General features: G+C 36.2%; 2 protein-coding genes across 10 annotated transcripts in view; one reads left to right on the top strand and one right to left on the bottom strand.

The window, feature by feature from the left end:
• Window positions 1–10,548, top strand: part of CUL1 (cullin 1) — a 49,431-nt gene extending 38,883 nt beyond the window's left edge. For all 3 annotated transcript variants that reach the window (XM_080581783.1, XM_080581781.1, XM_080581782.1), the window contains 11 exons: window positions 691–739; window positions 1,231–1,362; window positions 1,897–2,014; window positions 2,866–2,942; window positions 3,688–3,819; window positions 5,132–5,224; window positions 6,562–6,609; window positions 6,692–6,774; window positions 7,953–8,058; window positions 8,900–9,013; window positions 9,913–10,548. In XM_080581783.1, coding sequence (XP_080437909.1) covers window positions 691–739; window positions 1,231–1,362; window positions 1,897–2,014; window positions 2,866–2,942; window positions 3,688–3,819; window positions 5,132–5,224; window positions 6,562–6,609; window positions 6,692–6,774; window positions 7,953–8,058; window positions 8,900–9,013; window positions 9,913–9,993 — 1,033 coding nt within the window. In that variant the 3' untranslated portion in view covers window positions 9,994–10,548. The remainder of the gene's footprint in view (window positions 1–690; window positions 740–1,230; window positions 1,363–1,896; window positions 2,015–2,865; window positions 2,943–3,687; window positions 3,820–5,131; window positions 5,225–6,561; window positions 6,610–6,691; window positions 6,775–7,952; window positions 8,059–8,899; window positions 9,014–9,912) is intronic.
• Window positions 10,549–12,905: 2,357 nt separating this feature from the next.
• The window catches only part of EZH2 (enhancer of zeste 2 polycomb repressive complex 2 subunit), a 57,051-nt gene continuing 48,225 nt past the window's right edge, over window positions 12,906–21,731 (bottom strand). For all 7 annotated transcript variants that reach the window (XM_080581778.1, XM_080581779.1, XM_080581777.1 and 4 more), the window contains 8 exons: window positions 18,430–18,470; window positions 17,209–17,334; window positions 16,632–16,810; window positions 15,835–15,930; window positions 15,161–15,242; window positions 14,297–14,377; window positions 14,100–14,184; window positions 12,906–13,332 (listed from right to left, as the gene is read on the bottom strand). In XM_080581778.1, coding sequence (XP_080437904.1) covers window positions 13,272–13,332; window positions 14,100–14,184; window positions 14,297–14,377; window positions 15,161–15,242; window positions 15,835–15,930; window positions 16,632–16,810; window positions 17,209–17,334; window positions 18,430–18,470 — 751 coding nt within the window. In that variant the 3' untranslated portion in view covers window positions 12,906–13,271. The remainder of the gene's footprint in view (window positions 13,333–14,099; window positions 14,185–14,296; window positions 14,378–15,160; window positions 15,243–15,834; window positions 15,931–16,631; window positions 16,811–17,208; window positions 17,335–18,429; window positions 18,471–21,731) is intronic.

Below are 21,731 nucleotides of genomic sequence, written 5' to 3'. Positions count from 1 at the left end.
TAGCTTCAAATAATTAAACGGCACATAAATTGAGTTGGTACCAGTCCAGTTCATACTGGATTGGTGTCGTTTTTGTCACTGGCAACTTTAGGGTGGGAGGGAACAAAACCAGAAAAACTTGCTCACTTCTCACTTCCCATCCATCCCTTTTTTCTTCCTGCAAAGGATTTATTTTTCCCTTTTATAGATACAAACCATACAACCCTTCTATAGCTTAGATTTGGGTTATGCCTGATGGACAAGCGTGATATGGAGAAAAACAATGTGTTGCCACCTTAGCTTTCATGACCCAGCTATCTGAGCTGTTTCCTTTTCACTGTATTATCTAAGATAAGAAGTGAAGATAGCATTTAGCAGCAGAAAAGAAAGCAGGAAGAAAGAGATCCACATTTAAGCCTGTATATCCTGAGAAGTATCAGGCTATCAGGAAATCGCATGCAATTAATGGTACAGGAGTTCATCCTATTGTTTCAGAATCACATACTTTAGAAGTGCTTGCATATGTGTATTTTGTGGAGTAAAGAGAAAAGCATTCATTTCATTACACTGTTTCCTCTTTTGAGAGTCTTTGATTCCAAAACTATTCAGTTTGTTTTCCTTTGTTTATGAAATAAATTTCCATATACTTCTTTATTTTGGCCTAATATAGCAGTTTGGGGAATCATAAAAAATTCACTTGTTTCATTACAGCTCAAAGAATCCAGAAGAAGCAGAATTGGAAGATACACTCAATCAAGTGGTAAGACATCTGTAAATAGTTAATTCTCTTCTGTTTTAGGTCTGACAACTTAGTAATATTAAATTGTCATCAAACCTTTTACTTTGTATGTTTGATGTCATTTGCTCTTCAGTGATGGTCTTTATCTCTGAGACTTGTTAATGGTATTTCGTTGTACATATTTTTAATACAGAGCACTTAGTGTATTTAAAATGACAAGGTAGAATTTCCACTTAGTTTAGTTGATTTATATATACGCATAACAGCCCCTACACTATGTTTTTATATAGTTATATATATGTGCTATGTATATTAATGCATAATAAAACTGTTTATGTGGAATATACCATTAATATATTTGAAATTGTATTCACATTTAAAAAATAAAAAGGAGAAAAAAACAAAAAAAAAAAACGCTGTGAAATTTGAAGTGTTATTGAAGTAGGTCCTGTTAAAGCTTTTCATAACAAATGCTTAATTTTCTTTCTTACAAATTACCTTGGTTTTTCCAGATGGTTGTCTTCAAGTACATTGAAGATAAAGATGTATTTCAAAAATTCTATGCTAAAATGCTGGCAAAAAGACTTGTACATCAGAACAGTGCTAGTGATGATGCTGAGGCAAGCATGATCTCTAAACTAAAAGTGAGTATTCCTTGATTGTCCCAAGATCTACCATATTGCACGTCTTCACAGTACCTTGGATATCACTGCTGTATATACTTTCACTTTGTTTTTTCACTTATTTTATGTATAGCAGAAAAATACACAACCTAGTTCTCATCCATTTCTAATTTTTTTATCCTCTTAGGAACTTGTAATGCATGTATGTTTAATGGAGTTAAAGTTTATTCTTAATCTGAAAAATAACATGGATATTGTTGTCCAAGTGAAGGACTTAATTTCATTAACTTAATTTCATTTGTTAGTACAATGTCAAGCAAAATAAGATTTAGTGATCTTTTGGTAGTCTGTTTCATTGTGTGCCTTTGTTTCATCTTTAAACTAAATTTTCACTTTTTGATAAGTTGAAGAACACATTTAGTTGGGATCTATAATTCAGTAAAGGAAATACTGAACTTTGTACATCTTTTAAGAAAACAGGCTCCTATGCTTTGTTTTCATTCTTCAGTGTCAAATGTGTTGTCTTGTGCTGACATACCTGTTTTTAAAATACAGCAAGCTTGTGGTTTCGAGTATACGTCCAAGCTGCAACGGATGTTCCAAGATATTGGTGTAAGCAAGGACTTGAATGAGCAATTTAAAAAGCACCTGACGAATTCAGAACCACTAGATTGTAAGTAGTATGTTGACGTGCTAACTATATAAAGGAAACATTTAGTTGACTTATCATAATCCCCAATGGTTAGAGTTACTATTTTGTCCAAGATAGCTAGGATTTTTAAATTAGTCTTCCGTGTCTGTACTTTGTCTTCTAATAGCATTTCATAGCTTTTTGTAGCTTGTATTTGGGTATGTAATGAAAGTAAGTTAAATGCTGTCATTTTTTTTTAAATTTAAAAGATGATTTTCTGTTTTGTTTTTGAACACAACATGTTGGCTTAGTAATTGTAATTCTATAAGAGTATTAAGAAAAAGGATACTGTGTTACATTGTTAGAAAGCCTTATCACTTTCTTTTGTGTTTATGGCTTTTTTGTTTTTGTTTTTAATTTGAAGCGCATTGAATCAAATTCTTTCAAAAATTGATAATTATTTGTTGGATTACATTAGTTTCGTATTTTTATTTCTTACCAAATTATGTGATATGTCTTACAAATATAAATGTATAATTTTTATTCTTGCTATGTGTTGTGTTTTAGTTACACACAGAAATGTGCATTTATAAGTTTTTTATACTTGCATGTTAAAAGAGGAGTCTGATAGAAGCAGGGCAATTTCTGCAAATGAGAGAAAATTGAGTGTCACAAACCTAAACCTATCCAGCTGTACTGTCATCCTTCATGAATTCCTTTGTTCTGTGGTCTGAATATTAATAATGTATATTGCTTAATGACTTTTCATTGTGTTAGTTTGAGCAAGACAGAACTATTTCTTGTGTTAGAACACAAACTGCGTGTTTGAGCAGTGAGTGGAAGCAAGGAAGATAATGCAGTCTAGCCTATTTATGTGCATTCTTCTCTTTCAGTGGATTTCAGCATACAGGTGCTGAGTTCTGGATCATGGCCATTTCAGCAGTCTTGCACATTTGCTCTGCCCTCTGAGGTAAGGTGCTGCACTTTGTTCATTAGAGCAATGAGATTACTAAACAAGAACAAGGCTGGTGTGTGTGCGTGTTTTGTTGCGTGTCAGAGAGGACTGAAAGGTTCTTTTCTGTCTAGAAGTTTTGGATGTGGGGTTTGGCTTTTTGGCTGAAGGACATTGGGAATAAGATAAGCGAGTAAAGGTAGTGGGAGAAAATTATGTGAAATACCTAAATTCTTTCTTCTGTAGAAAGACAATTAATGAAGCTTTCTTCAAAACATTCCACAGTAACTGAAACAAGTCTTCGTTAGCGTATTTTTTTGTATAATTTTATGTAAGAAACTTCTTGTTGCAGTTGCTTCAGTTCTGTCCGATAAATTCTTTGGATATTGTAATCATTATTTTTGATAAGCACTCAACAGAAAACTAGACAAGAAATGAATACTTAACATGAGAAGCAACTGCTGTTAAGTGGAGGATCAAGGTAGTTTAATCACCTTTCTAGTCTTACCTAATATATCATAAGGAAGAATGAAATTTAGATGCTTGTTAAGGGTTTTATTGTTAATGACATTTTAAAGGGGAAACTCATTACAAAGGGAAATTTTCCATCCAATCAGAAGAACCTGAATATTTTGTATTTCAGACAACGTTGCAGTATAGGGCAATCAGATTTGATTCTCATGTGTTGGTTACAGAGCATATTCTAATAAAGGATGAAGAAAAATAATATTCTTGGTTTTCTTATGTTGTTGTTTTTATACAGTTAGAACGGAGCTATCAGAGATTCACTGCATTTTATGCCAGTCGTCACAGTGGAAGAAAACTAACGTGGTTGTATCAGCTGTCGAAAGGGGAACTGGTTACCAACTGTTTCAAAAATAGATACACGTTACAGGTACGAATAAGGTTGTGCCGGTAGAAACACTTGGTGATGTTTGCATTTTTAGAGGGCTGGTTGCAGCTGAACACTTTGGAGACATGCATTCATGCTCTACTCCACTGCTTTTATGTATTGTAGATGAGCTGTACAACCTCTTCTCATTTGGAGATAACTGGTTTTCCCAACATTAAAGGATAATTGTGTAGATAAATGTGTTTAAAATGGCAAGGTGTGTAGATGGTGAAATAGTGGAGTTCATGTGAATACCTGTGCACCCATACAAATTTTAAAAGATAATACAGAGACTTAAGCTGTGTTTTATTTGTATGTCAAAATATTCATTAACAGTATGTAATGATATATCGCAAGTGTTTTAAATCATTTGGTTCATTAATTGTTGCATTTGTGTGTGCATGTACATGTATACATATGTATGTGTTTAGCTACTAAGCATTCATTAGCTTTACTTGTGTACAATGCTACTGGCTGAGAAAAAAACGCAGGTAAGATCTGATGATTGGAGGTATTCTGGATATTATTAATGTGAACAAATACTAGCTCTCCACAGGTAGTTGTTGGTGTTATGGTAAATAGAACCTTTATTATATGTTTGACTTATTTACTGTAATGATACTTAAGATTTGTTTAAAAGAAATTTGATTTGGAAAAGTGAATATATTACTCGGGGTTTAAATGGTTGTTGAACTGGGTTATGTGATACAACAGACTGTATTATGGAAGATCTCATGCATGTCATGCTTTTCTGTCTGCGTTTTCTCAAAGTAGGCAGAGGAGGGGAGTTCACAACAGTGAGAAGAAACAAGATAATCTCAGACTCTGAACTTGTGTAATCAGCATATGTTAACCCAACGGTGATAGACATGAATAAGCCACTGATAGCTGCTTCTTTATAAATTTGTTTTCATTATTCTGTTAGATTTGAGAGGGTTGTGAGAATGAATTCAGTAGTCTGTGTAGGTTTTTAATGAAGGTTAAATGAGTAAGAGTCAGAGAGTGATGGGAAAATAATTAAAGATTGATATTAACAAGTGAAAAGATAAAGCTTTGACATCATAATAGAAGATATTAAGTATCTGTAGCTAGTTCAGTGCTCATTATCTTAGGGTTTATGTTTAGATAATGCTGGAAGGTAGAGTTCTGGTTATATAAGTAGAGTCAGACTTCCTGTATTGTATAATGATTAGTGCTAGTTGGCTATTTTCCATTGTCCAGTTATTCGAGTATGTGTGTTCACGCTAGTGAATTCCAAGCTGTTCAAGTTCAGTAAGTATGTTCATTCTCATTTTCTGATTTTTGTTTCTGGTAGGCATCCACATTCCAGATGGCAATTTTACTGCAGTACAACACAGAAGATGCCTACACTGTGCAGCAGTTGACAGACAGTACCCAAATAAAAATGGTAGTGATTTTGCACATTTAACTGCACTCTTTGGTCTTCAGGGCTCTTCTGCTATCATAAGAAACTGGGATTAGATATGCTTGAAGCCAGAGTTGATTTCTGTCCTGAAGGAGCAGATGTGCTCTATTCTTGGTTAACTTTCCTGGTTTACTTTCCTGTAATCATAACTGCTTAATCTTCTAATGAATCTTAGCATGTCTGATCACTAGAGTGAATTGTGTACGTTCCTGCTGAATTGTCATATCAAGTTTTCACAGTTTCCCTGCATAAATCTTTAATATTAAATACTGTTCTTCCTAGAGAACATCTTATTTCCTAAATGATTGTGTTTCGCATTTCTGTTTTTCATTGCATTTCAGTGCTTATATACATGAACATAGTAACGTCTGTATATCAGAGGTTCACTATCTGTTGTGAAAAAGGTTTCTTCTTCTTTCCAAGTAGCCTTTATAATCCACAGTTTATTTAGCATTTTTTGTCTTTTCCTAGTAGTTCTGAATCAAGTCTGCTGGGACTTCTGGAAAGTTAGGTAATACCTAGTCAGTGGGGTTTTTTACATTTTGATTTCAGAAATGCGAATCTAGTAAGTTACTGCTGTTGATGATTTACAACAAATTCAGAAGTCTTATGTATGCTGCAGGGTTACCATTTATTACAGACGCTTGCTTGCAGATACCTGCAGATAGATAAATGCAAATGGACATTGTTATATATATATATATATATTTTATTTTTTTTTAAAAAATAAGTATTTGGCCCAGATCATGGTTGGACCTGAATAAACTTCTTCATTCACATGAAACTTAACAACATGAAATCCAGAAGATTTTCACTGTGTTAAAATAGCAGCTTTGCAACCTTGCACAGAGCATTGACTAGTGTAGCCATCTGGGAGTCTGACCAGTGACAGTAACCAGAACAGACTTCTGTATTGAAGATGAGAAAAATACATTAATCAGAAAACAGAGGGTGCTTACTTTTGAGGTTTAAGCCTGGCATGGTACTTAAATTTGCATGGTTTAAAGGAAAAATATTTCTAATACTTAGAAGCGATTTTGTAAGCAGATTTATAGAACAACAACTACAAAGATCTTTTGTTTGGAATTAGTCTTTATAAAGAATTTGATGGTATTTGCCTACTACAGAGGAATGTGTCCTAACACCCAAAAAGGACCTGACTACTTTTTTTAATGTTAACTACATTTTTACTGCTTCTCAGGTTCATTTTGGAGTGCTCTGCACTCAATAGTTCTTAGTGTAAATCTGTATTGTTGTTAGAGGATTTAAGGCTAGGGAAAGGAGCTGTCTGTCTGATAATATTTTCTGTAATTTTGTAGGATATCTTGGCACAAGTTCTACAGATACTGTTGAAATCAAAATTACTTGTAAGTACTCCTTGTTTTTTATGATATGCCTAACATTCAGCAAAATGTATTGGTTAATGTTTGTTTACTTTATTTCTTGCAGGTTTTGGAAGATGAAAATGCAAATGTTGATGAGGTGGAGTTAAAACCAGATACCTTAATAAAACTGTATCTTGGTTATAAAAAGTAAGGAAAACCTTCAGCTGCCTACCTACTTCAATTGTATAGAATGGCTAGCATCCTGCTTCTCTGCTTTCAAAGTTTGGGTAAAATATATACACGGGATGAAAGCTCCAGGGTTCAAGTGCCAGTACAAATTTAGATCCATATACCAGCCTTAAAGACAGCTAGTAAGGGGATGGAGAAGATTTCATCTCTCTGACTTTCTCGTAAAGTCTGGCAAAGCCTTAATATGTTTTCAGATCTCCATTTTGTTCCTTGATTCTTATCTAATTCTTGTATAATTTATTTCTGGCAAGATATGCTGCTTGCCAGTTATAATTGTGCTGTTTTTTACAGGGGTGCATAACCTAAACGCAGTCCGCAAAGGACATTACATTTTATAAAGTAATGTACAGTGACAGCAAAGGCCAGAGACTTAAGCGTTCATCCAGTCATAATAACATGAGAAGATCAGCAGGCTCATTTTAGAACTTCAGAGTTGAAAGTGCTGTGAAAACTTAAACATGATTCACAGTAGTTTTTCTTACCTACTTTAACCAGTGTTGTTTTCAGTGTTTGTGTATTTTAAGCTGTTCTCACCACTGTGCTGACTTCTTATCATGTTAACCAGAGCATAGACACACGTTCAGTGAGGAATTCAGTACTTCCTGAAGATCAGATCTTAAGTGAAGGAAACATTTATTTTAAAACTTGTCCTTGTACCTCCCTCTTCATCTGCTTTTTTTCTCCTCTTGACCAATAAAAAAAGGTTTGAGAATTCATTGTCGGCTACATCAGTGTAGTAATGGAAACACTTGAGTGTTGCTGCATTGTGTGGATTGTAGGCTCCCAAATTACAGCTCACAGGACTGCTAAGTAGGTAATGGAATCTGTCCGCTGCAGCACTTCCAAGTGTGACTGACAGGCTAAGCACTGGGACACACTGACTCAGGAGTGCCCTGGTGCTGTGGCTTATTTCCCGCTCGTAACACAGCATGATACATGTTGCACATAGTCATGGGCCCACCATTTTTCTGGTTATTGTTTTTTTAATTTATTTTTAACTTGAATGAGATTATTTAAATCTTTTGGAACTGACAGTCTACTTTTGTTGTTCAAGTAATTGTGGGTAGTTTGGTGAGTTTTTTGTTTTGTTTTGAGAACAGGCTAATTGTTTGATTAACTTCTATTTTTCTTTACAGCAAAAAATTAAGGGTAAACATCAATGTGCCAATGAAGACTGAACAGAAGCAGGAGCAAGAAACTACACACAAAAATATAGAGGAAGATAGGAAACTACTGATTCAGGTGACTATTGCAGAATATTACCACACAGTGCACTTGAAATTCTAACCCTGTAGTCTTTTACTGAAAAATACTATGTGATTTTCTTATTTTTTTATTAAAAGACAATGTGTAGTTCCAGTGCAGTGGAATGGAGCTAAAAATGTATTTACAAAGCTCTTGAAGGTGCTTCCAGTGAAAGACATGATAGCATACTGTCCTTCACATAGTTTTAACATGTTGGTGAGTGTTTGGGTTCCATGGAGGCATACACTCACCAGACCTCTATTCTGGGTGAAAATCAGTAATATATAGGCATAATGAACTAGAAGGTGTTTTTCTATCACTTCATTTGGAATCCACTTGAGAAGCAAGGAGGGCAGGGGAAGGAGATAAAATAGAATAGTTAGTTGGAAGGGACCTTTAGAGTCCGACTGCCTGACCTCTTCAGGGCTAACCAGAAGTTAAAGCATATTAATGAGGGTGTTTTCCAAATGCCTCTTGAACAGTGACAGGCATGGGGCATCAATCACCTGCCTGCCACATAAATGTACTACTAAGAGAATGTCACAGTAAGGTTAAATGTTTTTGTAAGGTTAAATTGCTGTTGGTACCATCATCCTTACTGACCTTAAGCAGAGTAGTTCTAAAAATTCATGTGTCAAAAGCACTTTTGATGACTGTATGCTATATAGAATGAGTTATGAAATCTGAGTAGTTGGCACTTGTAGGTACACTTCTCCCCATCTGCTACTGAAGTAGTGATGCTTCTGTGCTAGCAAACATCTGCTGGGGAAGTGAAGTGATTCTATGCAGAAGTCCAGTTGTATGCACTAAAGCACATCTTTCTGACTTTGCTTGGCAGGCTGCTATTGTAAGAATCATGAAAATGAGGAAGGTTCTAAAACACCAGCAACTGCTTGGAGAAGTGCTAACACAGCTATCCTCAAGGTTCAAGCCACGAGTTCCAGTAATTAAGGTATCTGAAAATCATTGCTCTGAACCAGTGTTCTGGGAGCGAGGAAGATAAAATGCATGCTTCTGAATTAAAAAGGGAAACTAAAGATGGGATGAGTAGGGACAGAGCTTCAAAGTTGTAACTAATCAGTAAATATTTTAACCAGAAATAGATTTCTTATATGGTTTCTCTAATGTATAATATTTATATTTTGTATTGTTTGCAATGGTAAAATAGTAGCTTGAGTGCTTTTATTTTTTTCTATTTTTTTTTATGCGCCAGTGCCAGCATACAGCAACCCCTTCTGTAGGCTTACCTCTTGTTCCTGCTCTCACACTTCTCAGAGTACCACTGCTTACAGACCTGCTTACTGTAATAGTTTCCTGATCTCTTCTAGAATAAAAATGTTGGGAAGGGGGCATTATATTTAATTGTTTTCCCGATTGGTTGGTTTAGTGGTGCCACTTTTTGTTTTTACATCCAAAACCCAGAGGGACAAGTGCAGCTTGGAACAGCCAGTGGAGAGCCACCGTATGAACAGGCACCAGTGCTGAAACAGATGCATATAGACAAGTCATTAAACAGGCCACTAGTTACTGCCTTAACAATCTTTAGTAACGTTACAGTAAGCACTCTACATCTTGGTTTAATTCTTTATTTGCTGTCTTACTACCAAGTTGCTGAGCATACTACCATGGAATGACATCAAGTAAGCATAATTCAGTTCAGTGGACTAGTGGAGTGTCTTCAACATGGATGTGGTCAGAAACAGGAGAGTGAATTGCCTTGGTTTGTGCCCCTTGCCTACTCCCATCTTCTAATTGGCATGAAAATCAAAGGCCAAAATTGTTCAAAGCTCGTAGCAACCACGGAGGGTTTCTGTTAAGTGTCCCACCACTTACCTTTGTTTCTCCTCACAGAAATGCATTGACATTCTGATTGAGAAGGAGTACTTGGAACGTGTTGATGGTGAGAAGGACACCTACAGTTACTTGGCTTAACATTTTTATTAGCAAAATTTCTGACTGTGTGACACTCGGCAAATAGGTATGTGATGGAAAGAATGAAAGCAACGGAACTTCATAGCAGCTACCCTGCTGCCATTTGGACCTCCCTTTTTAATAACTGAGACCAGGACTCCCATCAGCCAGTCTCAGACTTACATCAGAACTGCTCAGGATTGATACATTTCAAGTATGTAAATATGGACACCAATGCCATTTAACCTAATTTAAGAACAGAAAGGAATCAAACCCTTCTCCTTTAAGGGTTGCATGCTACTGCATTTAAATCAATACATTGGCTATATGATAAACAGCTGCCATCACAGGCAGCACTTATAAATGTTGGCAGCACTTTGAGAGCGAGTCTGAATGGACCCATGTGTAATCTGCTATGAAAAACCATTTGTATAGTGTGTTTCATTTTTTAATGTGATAAATAAAAAAAATGAAAAGATTTCTGTACAAGTTGCATTTGGTTTTATTGTTTTAAGTTTCATGACTTATCTTTCTAAATGTAAATAAAAGGTATAATGGTTATGAAAGCTATAGAAACTTGTTTGGCTTTTCCTCCTTTCCCATTTGCCAGTGATTTAAAGCATACTTTGTTCTCTGAAGAGATTAATTTTCATCTGTAATCAAACATAAGTATTATTTCTTTTTAAGAGGAAATGCCTGCTTTGAAAAGAGAAGAAAACTGTGATTTCACAAGATAAGCAGAATAGAAAATGTGAAATATGCAGAAATACTTGGTCATCTGAAATTGGGACATATTTTTAATGTATCCCATCACACTCGCCTAAGTATTGCCTTGAATAAGGTTTAGTCTGGCCCTTTCTTTGAATAGAACAGAAAATTGAGTGTGTTCCTAAAGATTAATTCATATTAAATGCAACCTGTGATGGGAATAAAATAGTTGTTCCTATACATACATTGATTGACCAAGCTTCATTCCATTATTTTCATGTTGTATATTCATCATATGCATGTGAAGTGAAAACTGGCTTATGTATGTTACAAGCAAAAAGCTACCATTCTCACACAACTCAATCTTGTTAATTATATTTTTTCATTCTTGATGGTGAAAAGGCATTTGCTTCTGTAGCCAAACCCTTTTTTTCCCCTTAGAAATGATCAGTTTATTGTTTATGTGGCATCAAGAAAAGGAAGGCAGGTTTGGTGTAGATAATATTTTTCTCTGGGAATCTAAGTTTTGTGGTTATAACTAGACTTTGACCTACAAAAATGCTTGGTTTAAAAAAAAAAATCCTAACTTGTTTGGAAAAGGGATAGTCTTATGAACTTGAGATTTTTCAAGCTTCCTATTCCTGTACTGAAAGACCTTTAATTGCACTGAAGACTGCCTGCATGATTAAATGCACCTTGCTGCTTGATTTTTGAGTTGCCTTTTGAAGTTCATAAGATTTTTTTCTGCAGGTGGATGTAAGGGTGGTATGGCACTAGAGAAGCATACCAAATGGTCATGTGGGATGCCAGAAATAACCTGCTGTGAGCTGCCTTTCACAGCCTTGTTGGGCAGCCTAACCCATCACTGGTTAAAGCAGTACTGCTTTGTATAGTTTGTATATTATGTTGTGCAGAGCTCTATTTTAAAAAGCCCATCTGCTCTCAGTCTAGCTCTAGGCAATTGAAATGCTTTAGCTAAGCAGGGTGAAAATAAGTTTTGACCTTGCAGAAGTAGAATAGCTGACTGGTCACCCATGTTACAACATGGGGAAGGATGGGGACTGGAAAGCAAAAATGACCAGCAAAAGAGACTTTCTCCCCTCGCAACTCCCCTAAAGGTTTGAATGGTTCAAGCTGTATTTTTCTTATCAGTAAGATGAGGGGTATGAAGTCTTAGTTCTTCTTCCTTGGGTCACTGTGGAACAAGATGGTATTGAGCACCTGATACCAGACTGCAATATTTCAGCTCTGCCTGAAAAGGATCGGTGAGGTAGAACCTCCTCAGGCCAGAATGCAGTTAGTCATTACTGACAGGATTTCTTGAAATCAGTTTTGTAATACTGTTTTCATGTCTGTGCCCTCCTAGCCCAGCTGTTTTGACTATATATCAGAGCATCATGTTCTAGCAGTGACCTGCTGGAAAATAATAAAAAAAATGACTGCTCTGTACAAGACTTAAACAGATGACTATCTGCAATCTAAAATTTTGGATGAAACCATATAAGACATTTGTAATAAGAGCTAGACATTTGTACCAATAAGCAAAACAGTTGTTACTTATATCTAAGCCAGTTAAGAGATGCAACCTAAGTGGTCTTGGGCTGGTTGATGCACATGAAATCTGTCCATCATTACTGCTGCATCATTCCGGTTGCAGCTTAAGAGAAGCCACAATTCAGGGTAGCAGTTACTGGAGTTAATAGAACACTGTTCCCTTATCAGATGACACATGGCCTCTTCAGTGTTTTTTCTACACCGAGATCCATGGCACCTGTTTGGAGAGCTGGGTTACTATTAAGCTAGTACATGTCTAGAAGAAAACTGTGTAACATTAGGCACCACACCTCAATATTTGTCTTGAAAACACTTTGCTTCAGAAATAATCACAACTATACTTAGTCCCCTCCCCCTTTTAGTGTCCATCTGCTGCTAATGAACTGTTACGACTTAGTCTCTTGTTAAGACTGATGAGATGGATACAGCAAAAGTAGAGGAAAAATGATTAAGTACAGTTGATAGTATGACAAGAGGTCAGCTTAGATGGCCTCCAACCATCACATTAGAGAACCTGAATGTAGCTTCACCCTAAGAGTGCATGAAAACTGAGGACTACTACTCTTACTTAAGTGCTATAGTTGAAATTCCTACAATTAGCCTGACAGGTCAGAGATGATTGTATGTAAAGAATTTAATGGAAATGTGACCTGAAGTAACAAAAACAGAACTAGGCAAATATGGGCTGCCTTTATTCAGAAATTGAAAGCAAGTTGCCAGTTTGCTTCTTCAACCACCTAGCACAGAATTCCAACTCCATTCCAGTAAAAATGAAGAAGTTCAAGTATCCTTTATTCAAGGTTGAAAAATGTACCACACCATATTATTGCAAAAGGTCATAGGTACAAAACACTTTGCAGCTGGTGAGAAGGCAATAAAAAGTTGTTTTTTAAAATTTGTTACTATAAATTACTGTTACAGTACTTTGCAAATACAGAATTTCAAATTGCATCATTTTATCTTTTAAAAATTGCCCACAGTACTAGAAATTCCTGAAGATAAGGCAGCTGTATGTTTAAAAGAAGAGGTAGCTGGTGTCAAGGGATTTCCATTTCTCTTTCTATGCCCACATATTTAAGGGCATCAGCTTGGCTATATCTGAAATAAAAATAAAAACAAAAATCATTAACACTGAGCATTTCAACTTCACTGTTCTGACCTAACAGCACAGCAGCTCAGCCTGGAATACCCTCAGATTTGCCATAGTTTTCCCACTACTGGGGCCTTTGCTTCCTCTGTGAATTTGCAGATACAGAACAATGCAGAACATTCAAGAAATTGCTTTAAGGAAAGCATAATCCAAAGAGGGGGGAAAAATCCACACTTCTCATCCTGCATCTCACACTGAGAAAGTTCATTTTAGCTAATGGAAGGAAATTAAGTCAACCTTGAGAAATGCAGTTAAATCGTATTGTTTTCACTGGACAGATAAGTTTTCTTCTAGTAATGATTTTAGAGGAAAGTATGAACACGATCTTAGCAAGCACTTCTCAGTAATAAAGCAGAAATATTTCTTGCCCATTTCTGAATGATGGTAGACAACCTGTACTGCTACCTAGGGAACTCTACCCAAAGAAAGTTTAATGCCTGTCTGCCTGAGAACATTATGCAAATCTGTCCCCCTAAGTATCATTTATTTTCTTGATACAAGCTGCTATTGAAGGTTTGCAAGGCTCTTGGCCAGCTGCTTTGCTTAAGTCAGTCTTACTATTGTTATTCAACTTTAAAAAAAATGCTCCAGGACTGTCTCTCAATTACTGTCCCTTGCAACTTCAGGTCTCAGCAGCTAATTTTGAGCTGGCCAAGAACTGCAGCTATATAATCCAATGTGTGATAGGAAGAAGTTACAGAAAACATCTACCAACCTGTAGTCAAAGAACAGTTCTTCACCAGTCTGAATGGCTCTTTTAGCAAATATTCCTATTCTGTGATCACCATTAACCATCATAACTGTTAAAAAGAAATATAAACTCATGTTAACACAAATACTGAAAACATATTCTGAACTAGCATCCCACAGCATTTAATATATTGTTACTCTAAAGGTGAATTTAAAACTTACCTTTTGCATAGCAGTTGGGATTTACTGAATGGTTTGCAAATCTAATCTTGTTGCCCTTGCGTGTTGCATCAACCACAAAATCTAGGAAAAAAAGACCACAAGTGATAGATAGGTCACCTACAAACATTTTTTGATGTTTATTTAATACCTAGTGTGCTTAGATTTTAGCAGCTGGAAAGATAACTGCTCAGCTTCCCATGTGGAAGAGCTTGCACATTCTCTTACAGTAGCTTTATTGTCCTGCAACTCAATGTTCCTGTTGCCCAACACTGAGCAGCCCATTTATCTCCTGCCCCAGTAGCAATACCTTAGTTTCTCATTTGAAGCTTCTCTAAACTTACTCCACAAGGACAAGTTCCGTAAATATACTAAGTTAACATTTACAAAGGCAGCTTTTTTCTTCCACGTATTTTCTAGTATTCCATAATTGTCACAGTACAGTCAGTGTTTTTCCTCTTCAAGCATCAGCAGCTGTACATTTGTGTGGCTCCCTCTCCTTTTCCTCCCAAATTACCTTCATAACTTACTGCTAATTTAAGTCATAGTAAAATTATTTCAAACAATAGCTAGCATGACTTTTACTGTTCAGGTTAGTTTACTAGTGCTTCCATGTAATTTTACTCCTTAAAAATCTACTTCTACCCTACACATCTTGCATAGTTGGCTTGTATAATAGGCTTTATTACTACTATCTATTTGAATAGCGTTTACATTAAACACTATCAGCACTAGGAACCAAGAAAATTACTGGGAAAAGATAAGGAAAAGAAAAAATTGCAGCTGCCTGCAAAAGAACAGGGCTGAAGGTTATTGTGAACATACATTCTATTTATGTTGTAAGGATTGTGACTTGTAAATACTTACCATTATTCAAGTTAAACAGAAAGCTGCACATGTACTTGTCATATACTTTCCCTCTTCTGTCTGCCTCATCCTGAGAAATAATCTGAAAGGAACAGCATTTGTAAAGTAGACCACCTCTCCCCTTTTGTAACCGTAAGAACTTAAGGTTGGAAAAAATAGAGGCCTTATTTATTCTCTGGCACTGAAAATATTCCCAAACAAAATACTCTTTTCAGTATTCTGAAGTTATCAAACAATCATGGTTTGCTCTAAGCATAAAGAAGTTCTTTCAGAACAGGAAGAAAGCCAGAATTGCTTCTTATCTCAAAAATCAAGACTGCATATATGATTCAGTTTTATTATTATTTATTACTATGGAATATCAGTTAATGAAAGTGCCTACTGAATTTTAGTACTATATTAAATGATTTTGCACAAAGTTTCAGGTGTGTCTGAATTCAAATTATATCAAAGATAAAAATGACACTTCAGCACTCATTCTCACAAGAACTTATGTCATTATTTTTGTGACGTTTCAACCATTTGACTCCTGGGTTTGGAGTCTCTGACAGCAATAAATACATACTTAATCACATTTGTCTCTCTAAAGAATATCACATCACATTATAGGCAATCTTTTGGTTCCAAGCCAACATGCAACTTTACCAATTAAGTTTATACATAACCTTCTTTACCTCGCCACAGTATTCAGAGATGAATTCATTCTTCTGTACAGGATCCTTTATGAATATTCCCCAGCCTGCCACATCTGAAGGTGCCAACAGCAAGTGCTGTGGGAGCAGAGTGGAGAGAAAAAAAAGCTTAGACAACATACATACTAAGGACTTCAAACTAGAAGGGTCTGCTGACAGGAGTATAATACTAATTAGTTCACCATTTGACAGCCTAGTTGGTGGGAAGATGTTCCAGAGCAGAAATTAAGTTTTTGTTTTGTTCTTTTTTTAAGAAAAAAGAAATCTGAACAGGCTTTCCAGATATATTTGGTAGACTGTGTATAAGTTGTTGCATTAGAATCAACAGAATCAACAACTTAACAAAGAATAGCCGTCTCTATGTTTGAGCCAAGTTTTCTTATCCTGAAGTAGAGACAGGTTTACAAGCTACCACTTTAGAACAGCAGACTGTTTGCAAAATACAAGAGAAATCTGACTGGGAGAAAGAAGAGAGATCTACCACAGTATTATACAGAGAACACTAAAAACATTAACGTGGTAGTGGTATATGATAAAACGTACAAGGTTAACAGCAGCACATAAGCAAAATAACGTAATTGACAGCTACCTCCCCTTCTGTTTTTTTTTTTTTTTGGCTTTTTATTGTTGTTTGGTTGGTTTTTGTTTGATTTTAGTTGTGTTTTTTTCCTTTTTGATAGCATAAAGACAAAGAAATTCCATATTCTGATATGAAAATATGAAAATGCCTCAAAAAAACAAAAACAAGGCAATAGGCATGTAATTGTATATCTACATACTTTTTTGGATCCTCTCTGAATGCTGCAGTTCTTGCAAGAAACGTTTTTGCTGTCCCAGTGGTCAGCTGCTCCACATGTTAAACAGAGATCAGGATCACATTCACGTACAGCTAAGTAACATGGACACTGCTTAGTGTTGCATTGTGCTTTACAACGACATCCAGGAAACCTGTTTTGGCCTACAAAGGAACATAAGAAAAACAAAAAGGGCAAGTATGAAAAAAGTACCAGGTAAAAAGAGATTATAAAAGAGACAATAGAGATTATAGCATATCAGAACATTAAAAAAACAACCACTGATCTTTTTATAGGACATGTGGAAGTACTAAGAATTCTTGCCTTCTCTGATTTTACTTCAGTCTTCCTCAATTCTAAGCATTAAGACTTTGACTTTGTTCAGTGGCTAACAAGAGGGCAAGATAGAACTGGATATTGTGCTGCTTTTATTTATTTTTGTAGACACTGTTCAACACTATTTGCTCCTCTTGCAAACACTGTCTGCAGTAGGGACAGAGAGCTAGTACAGAGACATTGGGACAGTGAAAAAAATTTATAGATAGCTCATATTTTTACTTACATTCTGAGCTGCACTGACAAAACTTCTCACAGAAGTTTTGAGCAATTACACATGGGCATGAGCTGTCACAAGGCTGACGTGGATGATCACATGGCTGATAGTTGTAAACATGATTTGATGACCCATCTGAATAAAAATAGCAACATTTTGTAATAGTGAAAGGTATAAACAAACAAGATGCAGTTCCCCTCATTCAGTGTAAGTTCCCTTTAAGTCCCTTAACTAAGAAACCCCAAAACCAAACAAGCCCAATACTACAAAGCAGCGTAGTTTTTTTTAAAAAAGATACCAAACCAGAACCATAACATTAGTAAGGTGTTTGACACCATCAGATGCTTATTTCCTTGTGCACTTCATTCCTCCCGTTACTTAGCTACTTAAAGTATTCAAAGTTGGAAGCTTTCTATTGTGGAAAACTGAAAAACAAAACTACAATGGTATAATTCCCTGCGTAAATATGTGGTAGAGTAACCCTGGTATTATTCAAAGTAAATTTGCTTAACCACCCCCAGATCATTTTTACACTAGAGCAACAGTCAATTTTAAAACAGATAACACTGGGCAAAATAATACTTGGTCATTATACCACTGTGCTTTCCAAAGTCAATTTTCCAACACAGACAATGCTAACATCTTACAGGCTAGGAGGGACTACTGGTGGAAAATCTAGCATTACCTGTAGAGCAGCTAGGAGAATTTGGTGCAATATAAATCACATTTGCTGTTAATACTCGTGAGCTTTTGTTGGGTTTGCATATATTTGCAAAAATGCTCAACCAGTAACAAAAAAGGTGAGAGAAACAAACTGATTATTCATTGCTAAAGTCCCAACCATTCTCAACAATTTTTCAGAAAACAATTTCTAAAATAAGCTGTTTTTTAAAGAAACAAATGCTGCTTTTTACTGCAGCTCCTATTTTTGATACTGTTTTATGTATTTTAATGACACCATACTTAAAAAATTGTAAATTCAGCCTCCTACCATTTTCATTAATTCATGGAGCATTTCCAATAAGTTATTTAAACAATGTAGTATATTTTATATCCATACAATGTCTGTAATGAGATTTATTTATTTACTTCCCCTATGATCTCTAGTTCCCCATGGAATGTATATAATGACCTAGCATTAAAAAATACAAACAAATAAACAAGCAAACCAAAAAAGCAATAGTAGAGTCTTAAAAGTTCAGGACATAAATTGAATGGAAAGATGCTAACCCTTTTTCAGCTGTATCTTTCTGCAATGAGCAGCCCACAACCTGCAAAAACACAAAAACACAAGAAGGTTGACAGGAACTCTTCCTGCAGTGGGCTGGGAAAGATATCTGCATCTTGCACCCATGCTTGATATGAAATGGGCGAGTTTCTGGTAACATGAACATCCGCTAACTGCACAGACATCAGACGTGGTTGCAGCAGAACCACCTTGTTCTAGTCTCTTGGAGCTGACAAAACTCAACACTCCGCAGGCTAATCCCTCCCTCTCCCCACACCACTGCATTACTCTACTCCCAGAATTGTACACGAGAAGCCCCCACCCAGCCCAGGCTAGAGATGATTTAAATTCAGATGGCCTTGAAGGAACCCTGCAACGAGGTGACTGCTGGAACTGCTTCTAGTGGGCAGAAACAGCAGCAGCAGGTATCAAATTGCAGATATGCAGGGGCACATCTAAATAAGGGAGTGAAAGTCTGTCAGCTGTTTGCATCACAGGACTTGGGCTCAGCACCACACTAGTAGTCTCCTACAGATCACAACCAGGTATTACCCGTCATCTGCCAATCTCCAAATATGTGACAACAGATCACACTGCTAAGCCATTTCCCTTCTATTTCAAACTTTATGTGCATTATATGCCTTCCTCTGACATAGTTATAGTTTTTCTTCAGTGTCCTCTTTCTCTGTTACCTTACCTAAGCAATGCTTTTGCAAGTTTGCTTGGGGGCAGGAGGTTGGGGTGTTTGTGGAATGTGTGTTTGTTGGAATAACACATTTTTGTTTATCACAGCATAGCTTGCTACACTTGCAATTTCTTGCAAGTTATGATTACCCCTTTTCTTTATTTTGTACCCATTTCAGGTTGCAGATTTTGTGGGCAAGTAAAATATTATCACGAATAGCAGAGTCAGACATAATCAAACAAAAATATCTGTCTGTACCGCAGGTACCAAACACACACTTAGAAAATTTCAGCAGCCTTAAAATTAAAAGTAGAAATACATGTGTTTTTTGTTTTTTGTTTTAGTTTTTGTTCAATTCTATGCATTTTTGTTAGCAGCTGAATTTCACTGAATAAGAAATTTTTAAAAAGTTAAATTAGTTGGAGTTAGGATTTTCCAAATTTGATACTTGCTGTTTATTAGTACATTATATAGCAACATCAAAGGAATATAGAACAACTCTCACTCCCCCATGAGATAACTATCAAATATGCTGCTAGCTGCATCTAGCAACTTTACTTTGTGCAAATTTACTTCTTATAACTGGTCTGAAATACTAGTAAACACCTGTACTCAAATTCCTCAGCACAGAATACTTAAGACAGCTGTACTGCCTTTCAGTGAACACAACAGTCCAAAGTCTGTGTTCTGAAAAATTATCCTCTGCTGTACCTACCCAAATAGGATTTTTTTACCCGGTACTTTCTTTTATATAAGCTTTGTCTCAATTTCTGCTTTAATTCAGTTGTTTGCTGCCTCCTCCTGTCGCATGGAATAGTTTTAGGTAAACAAGATTCTCTGTGCTATTGCCCTTTCAAAGCTTTACTGTTTGACTTCCTTGAGCTATCAACAGCTAACTTTCTTCCAAACATTTGTAGAAACCCATATAAGTTAGAAACATCCAGAGGCAAACTTATTCAAGTTAATGCAGTTGAGGAGAGGGCAGTGAACCGAAGACTATCAGAATTACAGAACACTATAATAAATAGATGACATTCCTATTAAGAATGACTCACTCTAGAAGAGAAGAACAGGGAAAAAAAGATGCCAACATATATTTTTGAATTATGAAACACTGACTTTATATAAGAATCCCATTCCCATATAATTGGAAGGAGTATGATTTTGCCTTAAGTTACTCTAATGCATAAGCTACCTTTTTTTTTTCCTGGCTGGTGTTTGGCAAGTATAACTTACATACTACTTTTGAACAACTGTTTCACAGAAGCTTGTCTCAGCTTAAGGTAATGAGGACCTAGCAGCATACCAAACCCTTCAAGGCTGTGTGGATACACTCCTTAAAAAACTCTCTCATTAGCAATTAGCATGAATATCTATAGATACAGATATTTAAGTTAAGCACTATCCTAATACCTTACAATAAAATGCCACTTGCTGACTAGTTGCCTGCTGGGACTTTTTGGTTTTATGCGAAAGTGGATTGTATTGACATGGCTACCTGAATATGACAAAGATTGCCATTATCAACCAAAAGTTCAGAATACTAACAACTCAAGATGGATAGAAAATTCTGCATGGAAGTCACAATGACAAAGGCATCAGTTTTGTCACACTTGTAACAGAGACTGGTGTCATAGGCTAAGAGACCTCAGCAAAAAAGGATCTCAAGGCATCCTGTGTGACCATGACAATGACAGGCAGCAGCATGGAGCTGCCAACGCTGACCAGTTAGACAGGAGGTTTGATTAGCACAATCAAGTATTGTGTTCATTTTCTTGCAAGTTTCAAAAGCTGCCAGAACTGTAAGTTCCCCTTACTAGTACTACACAGAACTGAAGCCTGAATGAGTACCCTATCAGAGGCAGATTGATGCCTTCATCTGCCCTATAATCTGCTATCTAAACCAGAAATATAAGGCAAGATCGGGCCTTGTGCACCAAGAACTGAAGAGAAGACGACAAAGTTGAGGAAGCACTCGCAACGCAAGGTATCAGAAAAAAATAAATTGGAAACTCAGTGGCAGAATTCTGAACAAGCAGGTGGATTTATACATCTGGTTGCTCACATCTGTAGGATAGCCAGCTTAGAAAACAAGCATTTCCAGAAGCATTATGACATCAGCTGTCAAAATGAGTTTTCTTCTTTGCTAACATGTATCTTTACACCATGAACTCTAGGCAGAACTGCATTAGCTACTCAAACATATGTAGTGAGTGAACAGTAGTCTAGGGACAACAGGATGAAAATGAGAAAATATGGGAAAAAAAGAAAATACTTTCAAACACAGTTTAGAAAGTAAGCTCACATCTGAATAGAGGATGGGAAAGGGAAGGGAGAAAAAATAAAATCAAGCAGCAGCATTACATGGCAATCAATAACAGATCCCTAACAATGCAAAGAGTACTGATTAAAGCAAGTGCAGTTCAGTTCCCAGCAATGGGAGAAAGCATATACATAAGAGAATGAACAGTACTGAAGAATTCTTTATTCAGATTTTTCTGTTCTCTGCTTCTTATGCAAAGTACTTATTCTGCTAGCAAAGCAGGGTTGTCACAAACTGCCAAGTTAATCTCTGATATATAAGACAAGTCCTAACATTTACCAGCTCTCCAAAAAAAA

The sequence above is a fragment of the Anser brachyrhynchus genome (genome assembly GCF_964034855.1).
Source record: "Anser brachyrhynchus genome assembly, chromosome: 2".
NCBI lineage: Eukaryota > Metazoa > Chordata > Aves > Anseriformes > Anatidae > Anser > Anser brachyrhynchus.
The sequence above is the reverse complement of the archived record's forward strand: the minus strand, read 5'-3'. Positions and strand labels throughout refer to the sequence as shown.